General features: G+C 39.7%; 1 protein-coding gene across 1 annotated transcript in view; it reads left to right on the top strand.

Moving 5' to 3' along the window:
• JMJD1C (jumonji domain containing 1C) overlaps positions 1-15121 on the top strand; it is a 58539-nt gene extending 43418 nt beyond the window's left edge. The window contains exons 13-24 of the mRNA XM_009325996.1: positions 947-1074; positions 1256-1469; positions 1956-2170; positions 2630-2908; positions 3309-3477; positions 3842-3932; positions 4042-4172; positions 5352-5474; positions 6525-6664; positions 8936-9112; positions 14553-14726; positions 15032-15121. Of these exons, the coding sequence (XP_009324271.1) occupies positions 947-1074; positions 1256-1469; positions 1956-2170; positions 2630-2908; positions 3309-3477; positions 3842-3932; positions 4042-4172; positions 5352-5474; positions 6525-6664; positions 8936-9112; positions 14553-14726; positions 15032-15121 (1931 nt within the window). The remainder of the gene's footprint in view (positions 1-946; positions 1075-1255; positions 1470-1955; positions 2171-2629; positions 2909-3308; positions 3478-3841; positions 3933-4041; positions 4173-5351; positions 5475-6524; positions 6665-8935; positions 9113-14552; positions 14727-15031) is intronic.
• Positions 15122-16956: the final 1835 nt, after the last annotated feature.

The following is a 16956-nucleotide window of genomic DNA, read 5'->3' on the forward strand; positions in this document are numbered from 1 at the left end:
GAAAAGATTCATGTATGGTTTTGGTTGGACGTCTGATTGAAGATCTTAAAGCAAAATGCAGTAAAGGAGCTTGTGATAAGTGAAAAACTGAACGGTAATCCTAAACCCAGCAAAACTCGGAATTTTTCTTATAACCAAACAAGTTTTATAAAGAAGTGCAGTTAGGTGTGGTTGTTCTTGCTAGCGCAACTTTACTTGTGATCTCTCGCAGCATTGATGCAGAGCAGAGAATAGAAAACTCAAGTGTACCTTTGAACTTGTTAAGCAAATTCCCAGGTTATTTTAAGCTGGAAGTACAGATCCAGCCATTATTTTATGGGTTGTTGCATATTAGTTCAGGTAGAAATGAAGGTTGGTTAGATTCCATAATAAATTCAAATTGTGACATTCCCCAGAACAGGTTCCAGACTGAAACTGGTTTTAGTTTTAAATTGTGAAGCAAACCACTCATCTGGAAATGGTATAGTGAAGACTGCCTATGTAACCTCAGTTTTGTTCTTCTGTGCTACGTACCCATTACCAAACAGCCTTAAATTACATGATCACATACTAATTTTTTTGTCAGGACGTGGCTCACTTCAGTCTGTAGTTTGATGGTTTTACTAAATGAAGCAATGATGCACCAGTTGAACAATAAGGACTAAATGATGAATGACTGGCTTGCTTGTTGTGTGCCAGATTATGTGCAGAATGCAGAGTAAAGGTTAGATTGTTCAGAAGAGTAGTATGCAATTATTTAATTAGAGATCATGTCTCTCTCTGCACAAGCTTTAAGGTAAACTGGACAGTCTTCATAGTATTTTTGAGTGTTAAATTTAGCATTTTTAATAGTTTAAATTTTAAAAAGGTTTGGAGATAGCGTTTTATCATCACAGTGTGTGTATTGTAAAGAAGGTCACAAAATGATTGAGAGCTGCTGATGGTTTTCTTCTTAATTGTCTTCTAGTGTTGACAGATCTGCTAGATGCTATGCACAATATTAGAGAAAAATTTGAAATTAAATCCCATTGTCAGTGTACCAGCAAGCAGAGCACGCAAGCTGGCAAGCTCCCTGCAATGAATGGTGTGTCTCAGGTGAGTCTAAAATGGGTATATACATCGCAGTTTGTTCAGATGTTCGGATTCTTGTGGATTTTTATATTTCGGTAGTACCAGTTGCATTTTAATTTGCATATACGATGGTTAAATGCTAGCCTTGTCTTTGAAATATATTAAAGCAAAGTTATATACTTAAAAATAAATTTGTTCTTTACAGGTTTTGCAGAATGTCCTTAACCACAGTAATAAAATTTCTCTGTGCATGCCTGAGTCTCAACAGCAGAATACTCCTCAGAAGTCCGAGACAAATGGTAATACAAGTCCGAGGAGTGATGTAAGCACAGACAGCAAGTTAACACCGCCTGAATCCCAGTCACCACTGCATTGGTTAGCTGATCTTGCAGAGCAGAAAGCCAGAGAAGAAAAGAAAGGTAATATGTTTGAAATATGTCATATCATGTCCATGACTTTGGGGGCACCAGTTATACATAATTGAATTAATTAGGAAAAAAGTGCACAGTTTTCTGTTCAACAAAAAGAAAAGATGATGTTCTTTTTCCCCCTTAATTTTAATCTTGAAACTGCAATGCCTTCTCCTGGTGGCATCAGAATCTGTTACCAGAAGAGCCACTAGTGGAATGCATATGTAATGTGGCAGTATTTCCAGCTACAGCATCTCTCATTTGTGACAGGTACTCACTCAGCTGCATGTCTGAGATGCTGAGGAAGGCCTTTTCATGGTCACAGTTTGACTGCATTTTGAAGGATCTAGTTCATCCTCTGGTGTGTTTTCAGGTGAATAAAGCACTAGCGCTACAGTATTTTACCACCATTATAAAATGCAGGATACTGGTGCTGTTCCTATGTCTGCATCGTGATACAACAGTGTAAACTTCCAATGATTATTGTTGTTTTAGAGAACAAAGAATGTCCTTCTGGAAAACATTCCAAGGAAGAGAAAGACCAGGATAATTTGGAGTCCCAAAACTGTAAAAGCTCCCCTCCTGCGTCCCAGAACAACGAGCAGGGCTCGACCTTACGAGATTTATTAACTACAACAGCAGGCAAACTGCGTCTAGGTTCTACAGATGCTGGTATTGCTTTTGCTCCAGTTTACTCCACGGGAACAGCAGTAAGTGTTTACAAGATGTACTTTTTTTTATATCAGGATTTTAAAATCTCTATAATTTGTTTTGGAACATTGTAGTTAGAGCAGTCTGATAGCTGTATTGCTTTAAATACTAATTCATAATTAAAACTTTATACGCGCGCACACACTCTTGCATTAACTGGTGGGGTTTTTTGGTGTATACATATAGTGATAATTGATACGTATTATGAAAAAATGTCCATGAAGTTAGATAAAGCCTTAACCTGAAAAGGCAAAGGAAGATTCCAATATATTGAGTTTTGTAACAACTGTGTACTTCTAACTTTTTTCATGTAAGAATGTGTGCAGTTTTCTACAAAGGAAGTAGGTAACTGCAAGGTTCTAATTGGTAATGAAATGTCATTTCTACTGCAAAAGGAATTGCATTAACTTTATTTGCTTTTACATTGTTTAAGCATACATGTGTTTGTTTTTTAATAGAGTGGCAAGAGTGGAAGGACTATGCCAAACATTCTTGATGACATAATTGCTTCAGTAGTAGAAAACAAGATTCCACCAAATAGAGCACCAAAGATAAATGTAAAATCTGAAATAAAAGATGAGCCAAAGGATGATAGAAAAGGTATTCAGGATGACTGCAGTAAACTGTACAGTGATATTCAGTATTCGTGGATCTGTGATAAGCATGTTTTGTGGCTCAGAGACCATAAAAACAACAACAACTGGAAGCTCTTCAAAGAGTGCTGGAAACAAGGAAGGGTAGGTATTGAGCCATTCGGTCTATGAAGTGACCCCAGTATGAACTCTGGGGGAGTTGTTAGAGGCAAATTTGTCCTTTAACACTCCATGTTTGAAAATGTATTGTTAGCAGTGAACAAAAGCTTGTCAGGTATAGCCCACATCTGAACCTTGTGTAGTTTAAACTTCAGTTAACTGCTAATAATAAGAAAGAAATTACTGTTTCGGAGATTCAAATTCCAAAAAGGTGTGTGTGTGACATCTTGGGTATAGTTACTGTTGGAGGAAGTGTTCACAGCTCAGTAGGGCCAAGGTCCTCAGTGTGTGTTTCGGATGCATTTGTACTCCGGTTTAATTGAAGGAGGTGTTTGCTTCAGAAAGGATAAGTATTGATTTTTTTATTTTATTTTATTTTTTACAGCCTGTTTTAGTGTCTGGTATGCATAAGAAAATGAACTTCAGCCTGTGGAAAGCTGAGTCAATTAGTCTAGATTTTGGAAACCAGCAAGCTGATATATTGAATTGCAAAGACAGTATTATTTCAAACACCAATGTCAAGGAGTTCTGGGATGGTTTTGAAGATGTCTCAAGTACGTTACTTTAAATGTGTTATTCCATTGATTCTGAACACGGTCAATATTAGAAACTGCAGTTAAAAATACTCTTTATGGATCTTGAAGCTTTGAAGAAACTTTAATTTAAAAAGACAGCTCTAGGTAATCTGTTTCCAGAGAATGTGATGGAAACTCACATTTTGTACCTTTGCAGAATTAAAGATAATCTAATATACTAGTTAGGTCTGACTAAGAAACCAAACAAATGTCACTAAATATCTCCTGGTTTATGGATGAAATCTTCATAGACAAGTTGAGAGTTCAGTTATATGTTTTAGTTGAATAAAAAGTAAAACACCTACAGTGTATTAGTTTTTAGTAATTTCTATGTTACTTGCAGAACGGCAGAAGATAAAAAATGGGGAAACAGCTCTACTAAAATTGAAAGATTGGCCTTCTGGTGAAGATTTCAAGGCTATGATGCCAGCAAGGTATTTGAATTTGGTATTAGATATTCTTAAGTCACTCTCCATGTTGTTTTTTTCCCCTCTTTGTATAATGACACAGGTTCAATTACATTCTTCTTCTTTTCTCCTCCAGATATGAGGACTTATTAAAAAGTTTACCCTTGCCTGAATATTGTAGTCCAGAAGGAAAACTAAACTTGGCTTCTCATCTGCCAGGATTTTTTGTCCGTCCAGATTTGGGACCCAGACTATGCAGTGCATATGGTGAGTGTGCCCTAGAAGTGTAGCAGTTACCTCTTCCTTTAGAAGTGTAGAATATCACGTGTTGTAACGCTTGATAGAAAGCTGAACTTGCTTGGAGGATAATTGTTCACTGAACGTAGGAGAAATGCTTTACTGACTTGCATATTAACAGTACATGCAGCTCAGGCATGAGAGTTTTATTTGCTTCTGCATTTCTTTCTATCTTTTCCTGTGCTGTTATAGTCTTCTGAAGCATATAAATGGTTAGTTACTTTTACACAAAGAGAGATCCTGTCTTTAATAATGCCATATGACAGAATGTTTCATGAAATATTACTGTGTTCATAATTCTGGTTATAAATAAATCTCAGCATTTTTCTCATAATTTGTATTTGTATTGTATGCTGTACACTCGAAAACCTGTTTAGAAAAGGTTGTTTCCTTCAGACCTTTCCAGCTGCTCCTTTTGCAAACAAATTTGTACAATTCTGTTTTACAAATTGTTGTAATAGGACAAGAAATGAGTTGTAATTTGTAGCATGATGGCTTCGATTTAAAACCTTCTCCAGCTGTCCTTTGAAATAAACACATTAACGATGGCAATCCAGGCATGGGTCTGCAGAACTAAATCATTAATGACACTTTTATGTAATACTGCTGCAAGGCTTAGTGTTCTGAAATGTCCTTTTGACTTAAGCATGTATGTTTTCACCTCTTAGAACTAAAATTAATTTTCCTCTTTGGGGATTTCTCTTGGATAAGACCTCGGCTTATAGCCAGGCATAAATGCAACACATTTGGTTTTATAACCTTGTGTATTCATTGTACTTATATTCTGCCCTGAACAACCTGAAAGATTGAAACATTGGGAAGGAATGTAGTGGTCAGAAAACATCTTCGTTTATTCTGCTGAAATGTGTTTTGTTCTGACGCAGCTGCTACATAGGGACAGTTACCTGGGCTAAGAGATATCTCAAAGTCTTTGTTAAAAAGTAACATTTTCTTGTTTAGTGAGTGCAGCAAAAGCATGTTTGTAGTTTGTGTATCTCGGTATTTTCACATTAAAGCCTGTCTGTACATAAAATGCTTTTCTGTGATGCTTGGTGTACTTTCAGAAATTTTTCTCAGTTAGCTGTTGCACATTTCTGTTTGAAGGTGAATATGCAGTACAACAAATCTTAATTTTATCTTGTAACATAGGTGTGGCTGCTACTAAAGACCATGATATAGGAACCACAAATCTCCATATTGAAGTTTCTGATGTCGTGAACATCCTTGTTTATGTTGGCATAGCGAAAGGAAATGGAGTACTTTCCAAATCAGGTAAAGAGAAGCTCATTGTAAGACGTGTAGATGGACTGAACGATCTGCCACTTTTAAAATTGGCACCGTTCTTTTGAAGCAGATGAAAGATGTCCATAAGTACTTGCTTAAACCTGGGAGATTCTTTGTTTCAAGAATTTGCACACACATTAATTCTGCATAAAATACACTGCAGTTCATGAATTATGAAATGGTATTTCAAACTCTTTTCACTTTTTTTGCCGTTACCTATAATTGACGTACCATTCCTGTGCTGGGTCTGGCAGAGCTGATGAAAGTGCAGGATGAAGGATTTTCTCTGGAAGCTGTGGTAGTTCTAACAATTATGTCAGGATGATGTATTTGCCAAACTTTCTGTTTATTCTGCTCTCTCTGGATGCGCTGTGTTTGCTCTATTGGATTTGGACTGTAATGTAATTTTTCAGCACCAGAGAGCTTAAATTGGTGTATGTTAGTTCTCTGTATGAGGTTCATTGCTTATGTGAAACAATCTTTAAATCACTGAAATAGTTTTGTTTCTTTCCCCTTATTCTTTTGTCCTCTCACTCCATAATCAGCAATGTAGATTTTGGGTGTGACTAATAGAGCTGCAGTAAGGTTTGCTGTCTTTTATTTGCTTTGTTTTCACTTGCATATGCACTGAGTTAATAGCAGTAAAACTTCAGCATATTGGGAGAGCTCTAGCTTCTTGACTAGCTGATGCAGAACTGCACGCAAAGCGCTGCTTTTGCTGACCACAGGAAAACACCTTTTTCATCTTTTAATTTTTTGGTGCCAGCCCTGTCTGTTTATTTCAGGTAGGAGAATGTGTTCTATCAAATTCAAGAGATGTAAAAAAGTTTAAAAATGAAACATTATTTTTAAGGTATTTATGGCATGCATGTGCTAGTAACTAATTACAAACATTGAACAAGAGGATCACCTGGGGGCTTCCGTAGTATTCAGCAAACTTTTATCTGCTCAGTCTCACACAAGAAATTCGAAAATAAGGTGTTTAGTTTCAGTTTTTCCTCTGTCTCACTTTTAAAAAATATTTTTGTTGACTCTTAGGAGTTTTGAAGAAGTTTGAAGAGGAGGATTTGGATGACCTTTTAAGGAAGCGGTTGAAAGATTCAAGTGAATTACCTGGTGCTTTATGGCACATTTATGCTGGCAAAGATGCTGACAAGATAAGGGAGTTTCTGCAGAAGGTTAGATTTATAATAGATATTTTATAAATATAATCTAAGTAACTGGTAAATCAAAGGGGGCCGGCAAAAACCACAAACACCACCCCTATGCTTAGGGAAGGGGGGGGAAGCAAAATTCTTTTCTTTATAGCACATAAACTATAATTGACCTGCTACATCAGTCAACAAATAAAATAGTAACATGATACGTACTCACCTCTTAAAGGTAGCCTGCAAACTGAACGCTCAGGAGGGCATGGAGATCTATTCTTGTCCTTCTACAAAGGATAATTTTTTTTTTTTTTAGTATTAGCATTTGTAGGATAACGTTTTTCTGTCACTGATCCATTCTTGCATTATCAGATGCTGAATTTTTTGTGAATTGTCCCATGCAAAAAAATCCGACCTTGCAACCCAGCAGCCACCGATCTTTGTAAGGACTCTGTGTCACGTCAGTTAGCTCAAAGAACATGCCTTTGCTCTTACTGAAGATGAAAGCGGTGGGGGATAATGTACCCAAGGGCAGCAAGCTGCTTCAACATTAGCTACGGTGCAGATCTTCCTTCGGCAGCATGTGATGAACAAGTTAGAGCCACATCAGAACGTTTTAGGTCGTTACTTACCACATGGGATGAATATCCACCACTGGGCCATTGATAGTCATCAATGGCGTTAAATTTAGAGACACCATCTTGGAAGCAGTTTTCTGTGCTCTGTCTTTAGCATGTTTTCATGTTCTAGAAGGCGGTCTTGATGGATGACATAGAAACACCAAAATATCACTGAAGTGGTTGCTCGAGGAAAAGAAGTCTTCACTGTCTTCTACTGTGGGGAAAAAAATCAGATGACTTTTAACTGGCTAAACCAAAGGGGTCCATAAACAGGCTGGAGGCCAAGGTCTCTATTGCGAGGAGGAAGAGCCTAAGAAATTCAGCAGTAGAGATTCTGTTGGACAGTAAGGCAGTGTTTCAGTCCTAGGGCAGCTGTCCTCTGGTGACTCAAACATTTGCTCTTTGGCAAGCTGAACTGTGGGGAAAAAAGAGCACTACTAAACAAAATACAGCTAATTCCAGGAGATTATGAATTATACAACAAGGCTTTTCTGTTGATTTAAAAAGTAGATGCTCATAAAGTAGATGGTCGCTCTTTAGTTTGGAAAAGAGAGTTGTGAACAAAGTCAGGAATGCAAGGGAATAGGTGGACAATAAGTATTATTCAGTATTTCTTCTTTCAGAGCAATTAAGGGATATTGTGAAACTCTTGGAGCAGCAGGTTTAAAACAGAAGCACTTAAGACTGTAATAAAGTTTGTCATTTGCTGCCACAGCTTGCCATGGTACGCAGAATGAATTGTGTACCGCCTTGTATTTTTGGTGTGGTGGTATTTTTGAAATACTGAATTGGAGATTGATGACTAGACCTTGGGACCACTTTGCCTGCTGATAAGAGATAAAATCTCAGTATCTCGTTTAGTACAGAAGAAGGGTAATAATACACAAGAACAGTTTCAAGGTCTGCATCACATAATTAAGTATATTTAATACCAATATGAATAAAAATGTATGTTTTTAATGAGATGATTGTCTCCTCAGTCATGACAGATGGATTTGCTATGTTTTTTATCTTTAGTCGCTTTTTTCTTTAGTCGCTATGATTCATTAATTAGCAATTGATTAAGGGTAATACTTGTTCCCCTGTGGTTAACTTGATGAGAAATGGTTGTTGCAGTTAAGTCTACCACTGTCAGGAAGTATTTTTTTTTTATGTTCATATTTTTTTCCCAGTTCTTTGATGGGATGGTAGGAAAATAACTTCTTATCACAGAGTGGTTGAGATTGGAAGGGGACCTCTTGGGGTCCTTTTGTTCAGCCCCGTGCTCAAGCAGAGTCGCCTAGAGCAGGTTGCCTAGGACTGTATGACCCTTAGTTTTATCTGCTGCTTTTTTCCTGAGCTGAGGTTGTGGTGTTGGGTGTCTCTGTCAAAACTGGAGGTTGTAAGCTTGAGGAATTGGCAGCATAGGAGCTCTTGAGGTCAGATTTTATTTTCTTGATGAAAGAAGGCACACAGAGAGCGTGTTGCTTATTCATAGATTATTGTGCCGAGTTCTGCATATGTCTTCAGTTCAGTGGGACTTCCCAGTTCTTTGAGGTTCTTTTGAATACCTGGCTAAAATTCTTGTTTTGAGTACGGGGAACACAGTAGTGTTGCTTTGTAAGTTAGGTATACTTACAACTTACCAGAAAAAGGTTCAGCTTCTTTTGAAAGTGACTTGGGATCTTTTCTGTACTTACAGATAGCAAAAGAGCAAGGCTTAGAAGTTTTACCAGAGCATGATCCAATACGTGATCAGAGTTGGTATGTGAACAAAAAACTTCGCCAAAGACTTCTTGAAGAGTACGGAGTAAAAACCTGTACGGTTATTCAGTTTCTTGGTGATGCTATTATTCTACCAGCAGGAGCACTTCATCAGGTAATGTACATCTGTTTAAAGACACAGAGGATTAAATAACATAAGTACAATAAAATAACTTTTTTTCAAAGACATAACTACATCTGTACTCAGATTAGATTTTTTTTTTTAATGGTAGCTATTAGCGTATAGGAATATATAATAAGTTACATCTGCTTGTATAGATGACTAGCAAGTACTAACATACAGCAACTTGAATGCTTGAAATAATACTGTTCCTTTTTTCCTTTAAAATTATTATTATTAATTCTATTTTAATTAATATTATTAACCACTTTTTTCCACTTTTAATTTCATTAGCAAATTTCTAAATAAACTGCTGTTAGTTCTGGCAAAGTCAGGTTAGTTTTTTTTTTTCTTCTAAACCAAAAGTTAACCTAACCCCAGAGAGGCAGGGAGAGCAACCCAAGCAGATAAAAATACCTGGATGTCAGGTGTCGTTTTTGTCTTCAGCTGTAGGAGAATTGTAGAGGCAGTTTGGGTGTAACAAGATGTTTCTGTAACAGGATTTGGAGGTTGTTTTCTCATTCCACATTAAGTTCCTTTTTATACAGAAGGTACATCAATCACCAGGAGTCATCATTGTCCATTCAGCAGTTTTCCTTACCATCAGAAAGAGTGATACCACCTTTGCAGCAGCTGGGCTGATTTAATTCTTAGTCATGTAAGAAAAAGTACTGCCAGTAAGGGCAGTTCTGGAGAACCTATGAACTTGTGTGGCAAGCTTCAGGCCTCTCCTAGCACATAGGGTTTGTTACTTCATTTTGTTTGGTGGGGTTTTTTTTCCTCACAGTCTGCAAACTGCTTCTCCTTGGTGAAAAGAAGAAGAAAGCACAATTGTTCAGACATGATTTTGGGGCAGTTCTAGATTTATTTATTTCTTTGCTCCATGAACCTTTTCCTGTTTCAACAGGAAATGGAGCCTGCTTTCTTGCTGTCTTGCCAGCTGTCAAGCACCACTAATTAGGTAGCTGACTATCAAGGAATGAGGAGCATCCCCACCCTGCAGTAGGGGTTGTAAACCATCTTGCTGTTAAAGATTTATCATTGAGCTCCACCCGGGTTCAAGCGAGGCCAGGCCTTTCTGAAGAAGATGCTATTTGGTTTCTCATCTGCAGATCAGCTTCCAACCGCTGCCTCTTCTGGGCAGAGAGGAAGCAATGACTTACTGTGTCACTGTGAGCAGGGCAGTAGGGTTTTCTCTGTGAAAAAAATGACTGGGTTGTAGTGATGACAGGTCCCTAATCTGTCTGCTGGCTATGTCAGTTGCTGGGGCATTGAAAGCAACAGGTACCTTACCCAGACTAGAGTCCTTTGTCATTCCACTGAGTCTTTAGATGGGTTTTACATGGTGGTATGTTAACCCTGGATGATCTGTGTGGATTGTTTTCTGGCAAAAGAAAGAAAAACAAAAACCGAAACCCAGGTGGCCAAATCTGGGGTTGTTGTAGGTTGCTTTTCCCTGTACCATGTCTCCAGGGCTTGATGTTGCTTCACAAAGGTGAAGGAACATTTAGCATTGATGTTATTCTTAGTTCCTGTTAGGCTAAAGCAGTTAGGACTCCCAGAGTTGATAAGATTTGTATTGCATCCTTCAGCAACCTTACTCTGATCTCTTGAAACAAGGAGATATCCCAGACACGAGACTGAAAAGGGAACCCACAGAAAATAAAAAACATACTGGGAAATTTGTTTTAGATAGCATGTGGCATACAGAATATAAAACATCAAGTAGTGGGACTGTTCCAGGCTTCCCTGCAGTTCATAGGTTTAAGGACCAAAAATAAGACCACTCTTATCTTTATCTCCTTGGCTTTAAACGCCAGGTTGCTTTTGAAATGGTAATGTTCTAGCTTCTGGCACCAAGGAGTTAATAACATGGTGTTTTTAAGCCTTAGTGGGTGAAGCTGAGAACCTTTTCATCTTCAGTAAGGAGTTCCTGTGAATCTGCCACGTAGGAGGAAATGAAAGCATCATGTTCTTTCATGTACTTGTATAGTACTCTCTCTATAGAGATGCATAAATACTGACCTTAGGGATCAGCACCAACACTTCATATATACAAAGCACATTTAAACACTTAAAAATAAGTCTGAACAAGAATACATACCAAGTTAAGTTTACATGTTAAGTGTTTCAGATTTACATGCCCATCATGAATCTTTAATAATTAAAACTGGATGAGAGTTGATACTAAATTTGGCGGTAAATTAACATTTTTATTTTTATTTGCTCATCAGTAATGTTGTGGAGCAGAGGAAATCAGGCTGGGGGATGGAGTTAGGGAGCCTGGCTGCCCGTGGTCACTGCGTAGTGTAGCTCAGACTTCCATCTTGGAGCCTGGAGTTAGGATTGTTGTCACACTGCTGCTTCTGACGTGCTGGTCTAGAATTTTCCTGCTCTAACATGGAGGCGATTGTGTGTATTTCTTCGATGTATTCTTCCCCTCCCCAGCTTCTATGGATTCATGTCTAGCTTTTATAGTAACTTGTTCTTAATATTTTATGGTAGCATAAAGCATTCCTCTTGCTTTCCAAGTTTCCCCCTCCTCCCTGTGTACTTGCAGACAGCAGTCACATCCCCCTTGTGAGCATTTCAGTAGGCAAAGTCAAACTGTTCCAGTGGTGGGGTGGGAGGGAGAGCGAGCCTCTCCTGTGAGCTGTGGCAGTTGGAGTAGCCTTGTCAGTACCTCTTGTGGGGGGAATTCCTCTCTTGGGGGGAAACCAGAAATAGATACAGCGTTGGGCTGGTCTCGTCTGCAGATGCTTCCCTGAATGTACCATGAGTGATGCACTGTAGGATTGTTATCTTCTTTCTTCTTGGCTGTGCGAGTAGGGGAGCTCAGAAGTGTTCCCTGCTTTGCTAACGTCTGGGCCTTGTTCTCTCTCTGGCACTTGTAACAGCGAGCCCTCGGCTCTCCTTAGAAACTTCCCCAGCTAAAAAAAGGGGTTTTTTACTGTTCTTTTGAATGATTCACGCTTTCTGCTGCTCTGCTCTAAGTCATCCTGTATCACAGTCGTCCACTAGGGATGCCCTCCCTGGTTTTAATTTGGTGACTCCAAATTTGTAGAATATTTTAGCGATAAATTAAAAGCTAGAAACGCTTGAGTTGGTGATTGAAATGTGTTGTTCAGGCTATATGCAAAACTTTTTCATAGTAGAACAGGTTATTATAATGTTGTTTTTTATAGTGGTATTATCTTGATTTAACAGCAGGATTATGTATTGTAAAATAACATGCTGGAGGTAATGCGACATCCTGGCGATGTTACGATAAGGGTGTAGGATAAAGGTCTGGGAGTTGCGTATACAGAGCTGCTGGGCTGAGCACTGGCCCCAGAGCTGAGCCTTGCAGGAAATGGCTGGTCCTCGGCATAAGGACAGGAGGGAGACGGCTGTGCGGCGACGAGCCGCAGCCATGGGTGTGGATGGCCCTTTCCTCCCTGCCTGCTCACCTTTCCCACCGCGGCCCAGATCTGAGGCTTTTCCGGTGCTCCACCCGTCGGCAGGGCCCTGCTGGAAGGCCTCCGCTCTGTGTGGGCTGAGGGCGAAGCTCTTCTCAGTTCAGCTGGAACTGGCACAGTCGTGGGAGTGCTGTAGTCCTCCCCCGCGAACCTCAGGGGAATCATTGCTAAACATATTTATTTGTGTGTGCCATTGTATCAGCTTGTATTATAAATATTATAAAAAGAACTGGCTATGGGCTGTCAGCAGGACATTCCTGTGTTAAGTACCAGACCGCCCAGGTAAAATCTGTCTTTTCCCCAAAGACTTGCACACCAGTAAGACAGGCCCTGGAAGGGAAGGAGGTTTAAGGCACAGCAGAGTGAAAGATCTGAGGGCAACAAATATTGCCTGTTCTGCAGCGGAGGGAGAGGGAATCAGTAAAATCTTGTCTCCGTGAGGAGAAAGTGAATGAGTGGTGTGGGATTTGCATGGGGTGGAAAGGAAAACAAGGGCAAGTAGAGACTTGAAACAGGTGAGAAGCCTGCAAGCGAGGAGAGGGGGCTGGAAGCCGGCAGCCTGGCTGTGCAGAGACGTTTCAGCCGAAGGTCTAGGAAATTCCCTGAGCGCTGGTGGGAGCCTCACAGTGGCACTTCTGCAGCTGTTTCCTTGCTCCTGGCTTTCTGCCGTTTGCAAATTGTGTGGCATCGACAAACCCTCTTTGTCTGCGGAATGGTTTCTCTTTCGATTAATCTGCAGGAGGGAACGGCACTGCTTTGTCCTTGATGATTATGAGGCTGCAGAAACCCCGCGTACAACACTAGTGTTGAGCTAGGGGTTACCCTCTGGGATTTAACCTGTAAAAGGGCAAGCTAACCTTATAAAATCAGACTTGGGCAGTGTTTTGAAGAAGAAAATAGTTTTTGAATGAAGTGCTGTGTCCTCAACTGTGTAGGTCCCAAAGGTTTTTTGAATGTCAGGTATCACAATGGAAATTTTTAGAGTATGCATTAAAAAACTACAGATTTTGCTAGGCTCGAGCTTAAAATATGCAGATCTTCATCAGTACTGAGCAGGGTGGGACTGTTTGTTTGCTAGGATGGCAAAGGTACTCCCTCCCACCCCGCCAGGCTTTGGTAAGTTTGTGGAATTGACATTGCACAACTTTATGAGCAGGTAGAATTTGGGGAAACAAGGTTTTTTACATGCTGAAGAAACAGGTAATTTCTGAGGGTTTAGGGGTGAAAACCTGATGATGTATATGTTTCTGAAGAGGACAAACAGGAGTTGGTAGTCCGGTCACAACGAGGAAGCGTTTTTTCCTTTCCCCCATCCTCCAGGTATGACCTGGGTGGCAGGAGATGGTGTCCATTTCTCTCAGTAGTTACCTCTTATCAGTAAGAAGAAGTGTTCAGAGAAAAAAGAAAGTGCCTTTCCCCCCCTGCCTTCTGAACCTGCCCCTTTGTTCGTGGGGCTTTTTTCTTTTAAATATTTCCACCGGCAGTTACTTTTCAGCGAACGTGGCAAGTTGTGCCTGGCAGAGCGTGGGTGCAAGCTTCCAGCGTGTCTCTGTGGCCCAGGGAGCCAGGTCCTGCAGGGCAAGGCTGCCACGGAGTCGGTCTGCGACGTCGGCGCCTGCGCGTTGTTCTGGAAATGGCCGTGCAGTAGCAGTACACGGCAGCAGTGCCTGCGCGGCTGGTAAGAGGGTGGAATAACACATCAGAGTATGTTGAATTAGTGTCGGGGCCGACGACAGGAAGAAGCGCCGGAGCACAGGCAGATGTGCATTGTTCAAAGTGTACCTTTTGCCAGAAGCTAACTTAGATAAGTCGAATACACTTAATTGCTCTCTACATAAAACGTATAAAGACGCCCTTTAGTCTGATAAGCCTGTGGTTTAAGACATCTCAAGGCCCACTCTTTTCTCAGGTATCTCTGCCAAAGAAAAACCCCAAAATACTAATTACCAGTCTCCTCTTCTTGTTATTTTGGATAGGTGCAAAATTTTCACAGCTGCGTTCAAGTAACTGAAGACTTTGTGTCTCCAGAACATCTTGTACAGTCATTTCACTTAACGCAGGAGCTGAGGCTGTCAAAGGAAGAAATCAATTATGATGATAAACTGCAGGTAGGAAATGAATTCTGCTCTGGAAGCTGTTGCGAAGGCAGGGCATGCTCAGGCTCATTGAAATGCGGAGCAGTGCGTGGAGCTACTTCCTCGCTGCTGTTCACACAGAATAACAATGAGCAGCGGCATGAATGCCAGGGCTGTACATGACTCTCCCTTGAGTTGCTGGTTTTATTTATTTCACGTTATGTTTTAAAATGTGTAAGAAGATGTTTCCTTTTGCACTGGCTTGATGCAGCCATCCTTTTTTTCCCATCCACTAAGCTTGGGGCTCAGTCCTAAACGCAGTTACTTCGCAGAGTTCCTTAGTGGTAGGCCTTACTAAAATCTGTCTGATGTTCTTGCAGGTTAAAAATATCTTGTATCATGCAGTTAAAGAAATGGTGAGAGCTTTGAAGATTCATGAAGGTGAAATGGAAGATATGGATGAAAACTAAGTGCTCTCTGCTTTTTTGTGTTAACATCAAATGGAGGTTATTTTTTCTAATCTATGAACAGTATGCACACTAATTTAAGCTTCACAAACCATCAGTGCCAAGAAAACATAGTCATCGTATTTACTCGTTAATGACACTGCAGCGGTAGAGCTTCATATCACAGCCACTGTGATTACATGTTAGACTTGCAAACAGTTGAGCAGCATTCTGCTGTCCTGTATTATAATGTATATGAAGTTTGTGAAATGTCAAAGATTTAAGATGATGTATTTATTTTTGGAAAAAAACCACAAAATTCTATGCTATATTGTTGATCAAATGTAAATGTGACTTGTACAGTTTGCTAAAATAATTCAGATATTTTTCACTACATTGAGACAGTTACTGTGAGAGTAGGACACAAACACCAGCTATTGCCTGCATTTGGGATCTTGCTGAGTCCGCACAGCAGTCATGTCATAATCTGAAACTTACTGCCAAATAATTGTAAACTTTGTAAAATATAAAGTATATAAAGTAGATATTAAATGCAGACACTTCAGTATTTTATTGAAGCTATTCAGTGTACAATTAAACGTTTTCAAAAGGTGTAATTTATTTAAAAATTGTCTCATTTTGGTAAAATTTATGTGAACTTTTAAAGCTAAATATTAAACTTAATATGCTATGTAAATATATACATATATACATTCAATGATGTATTTTTTTAAAACATTGGCTTGCTTTAATTTGTTAAAAGTGCAAGTGTTACACATGCTTTGTACATTGAAGTTGAAAGGGGTTTTACATTTTCCATTAAAATGACTTTATCAAATGTCTCGTCGTGTTCATTTTTTACGTTTGTGGCCACGTCTGACGGCCCGAGTCGTTCGTTCGCCGTAACGGCAAATGCATCTCCAGTTGTAACCTTTGAAATGTTCTGCCGTGGTTCCTGCGCACCACTCTGCCCTCTCCGGGTTTGAGGCAGAACTGCGAGGGGAGGTGCTGGAGCACAGCTCAAACGGCTGAGCCGGAAAGAGCCCCTCCTTAAGAGTAAAACAATTTAAACATCGCTTATGTTCTGTCTTTAATAATCCAACACTTACTTTGGGTGAAGGGGGAAAGGAGTTTCTATAGAACAATTTTTTATAGTGTCTTGGCTTTCTGCAGTTCAAGTAATACCACAAAATAATGGATGTTTAAAAAAAAAAAGATTTCTCTCTTTTTATTTAATAAAGGTAAATGTTAGACAGTTGAGCAGAATTCCAGCTCTTGGAGTTAGTTTGAAAAGTTAAAGTGTACATGGATTTAAATTATTAAAACTATTCAAATGTTTAGATTTGGTATCAAATGTTAGGTGCAGCTGTTAGCTAGCTCGTGACATGTCCAAAAGGGGATGGTAACTAGTCTGGTAACTGCTCCCAGTCTGTCGACTAAAGTCTGACCGGCTTTTGGGTCACCAAAAAAAAACCCCCCAACAAAAAAACCCATAAACTGTCTTAACAAATAGTGAAACACGAAAGCAGTTTCTGGTTCCAAAAGTAAAGTTGTTTCTTTAGTTGGTTTGAAAGCTTGGAATTTATTTGAAGTTGCAAAGGAATACTTTGGGGTTAACGTTGCTGTGCTTGGCAGTTGATGCCCAACTTCGCACCCGGTTCCATGCAGCGTCTTCCTTTACGCTGCGTGTAGCACGGAGCTAGAGCGTTGGCTGAAGATGCAAAACCTGCCAGTGCACGTTTGCCGAGTGACAAGTGGACTCCAGTCACACATACTTTTTTTTTTTTAAAGTTCAGGATATGTAAATGAGTGAATTTTAATCAAGTCTAAGCATTCCCCCCCAAATTGAGTTTTGGTGA

This window comes from Pygoscelis adeliae, unplaced genomic scaffold (assembly GCF_000699105.1).
Source record: "Pygoscelis adeliae isolate BGI_AS28 unplaced genomic scaffold, ASM69910v1 Scaffold4, whole genome shotgun sequence".
Taxonomy (NCBI): Eukaryota; Metazoa; Chordata; class Aves; order Sphenisciformes; family Spheniscidae; genus Pygoscelis; species Pygoscelis adeliae.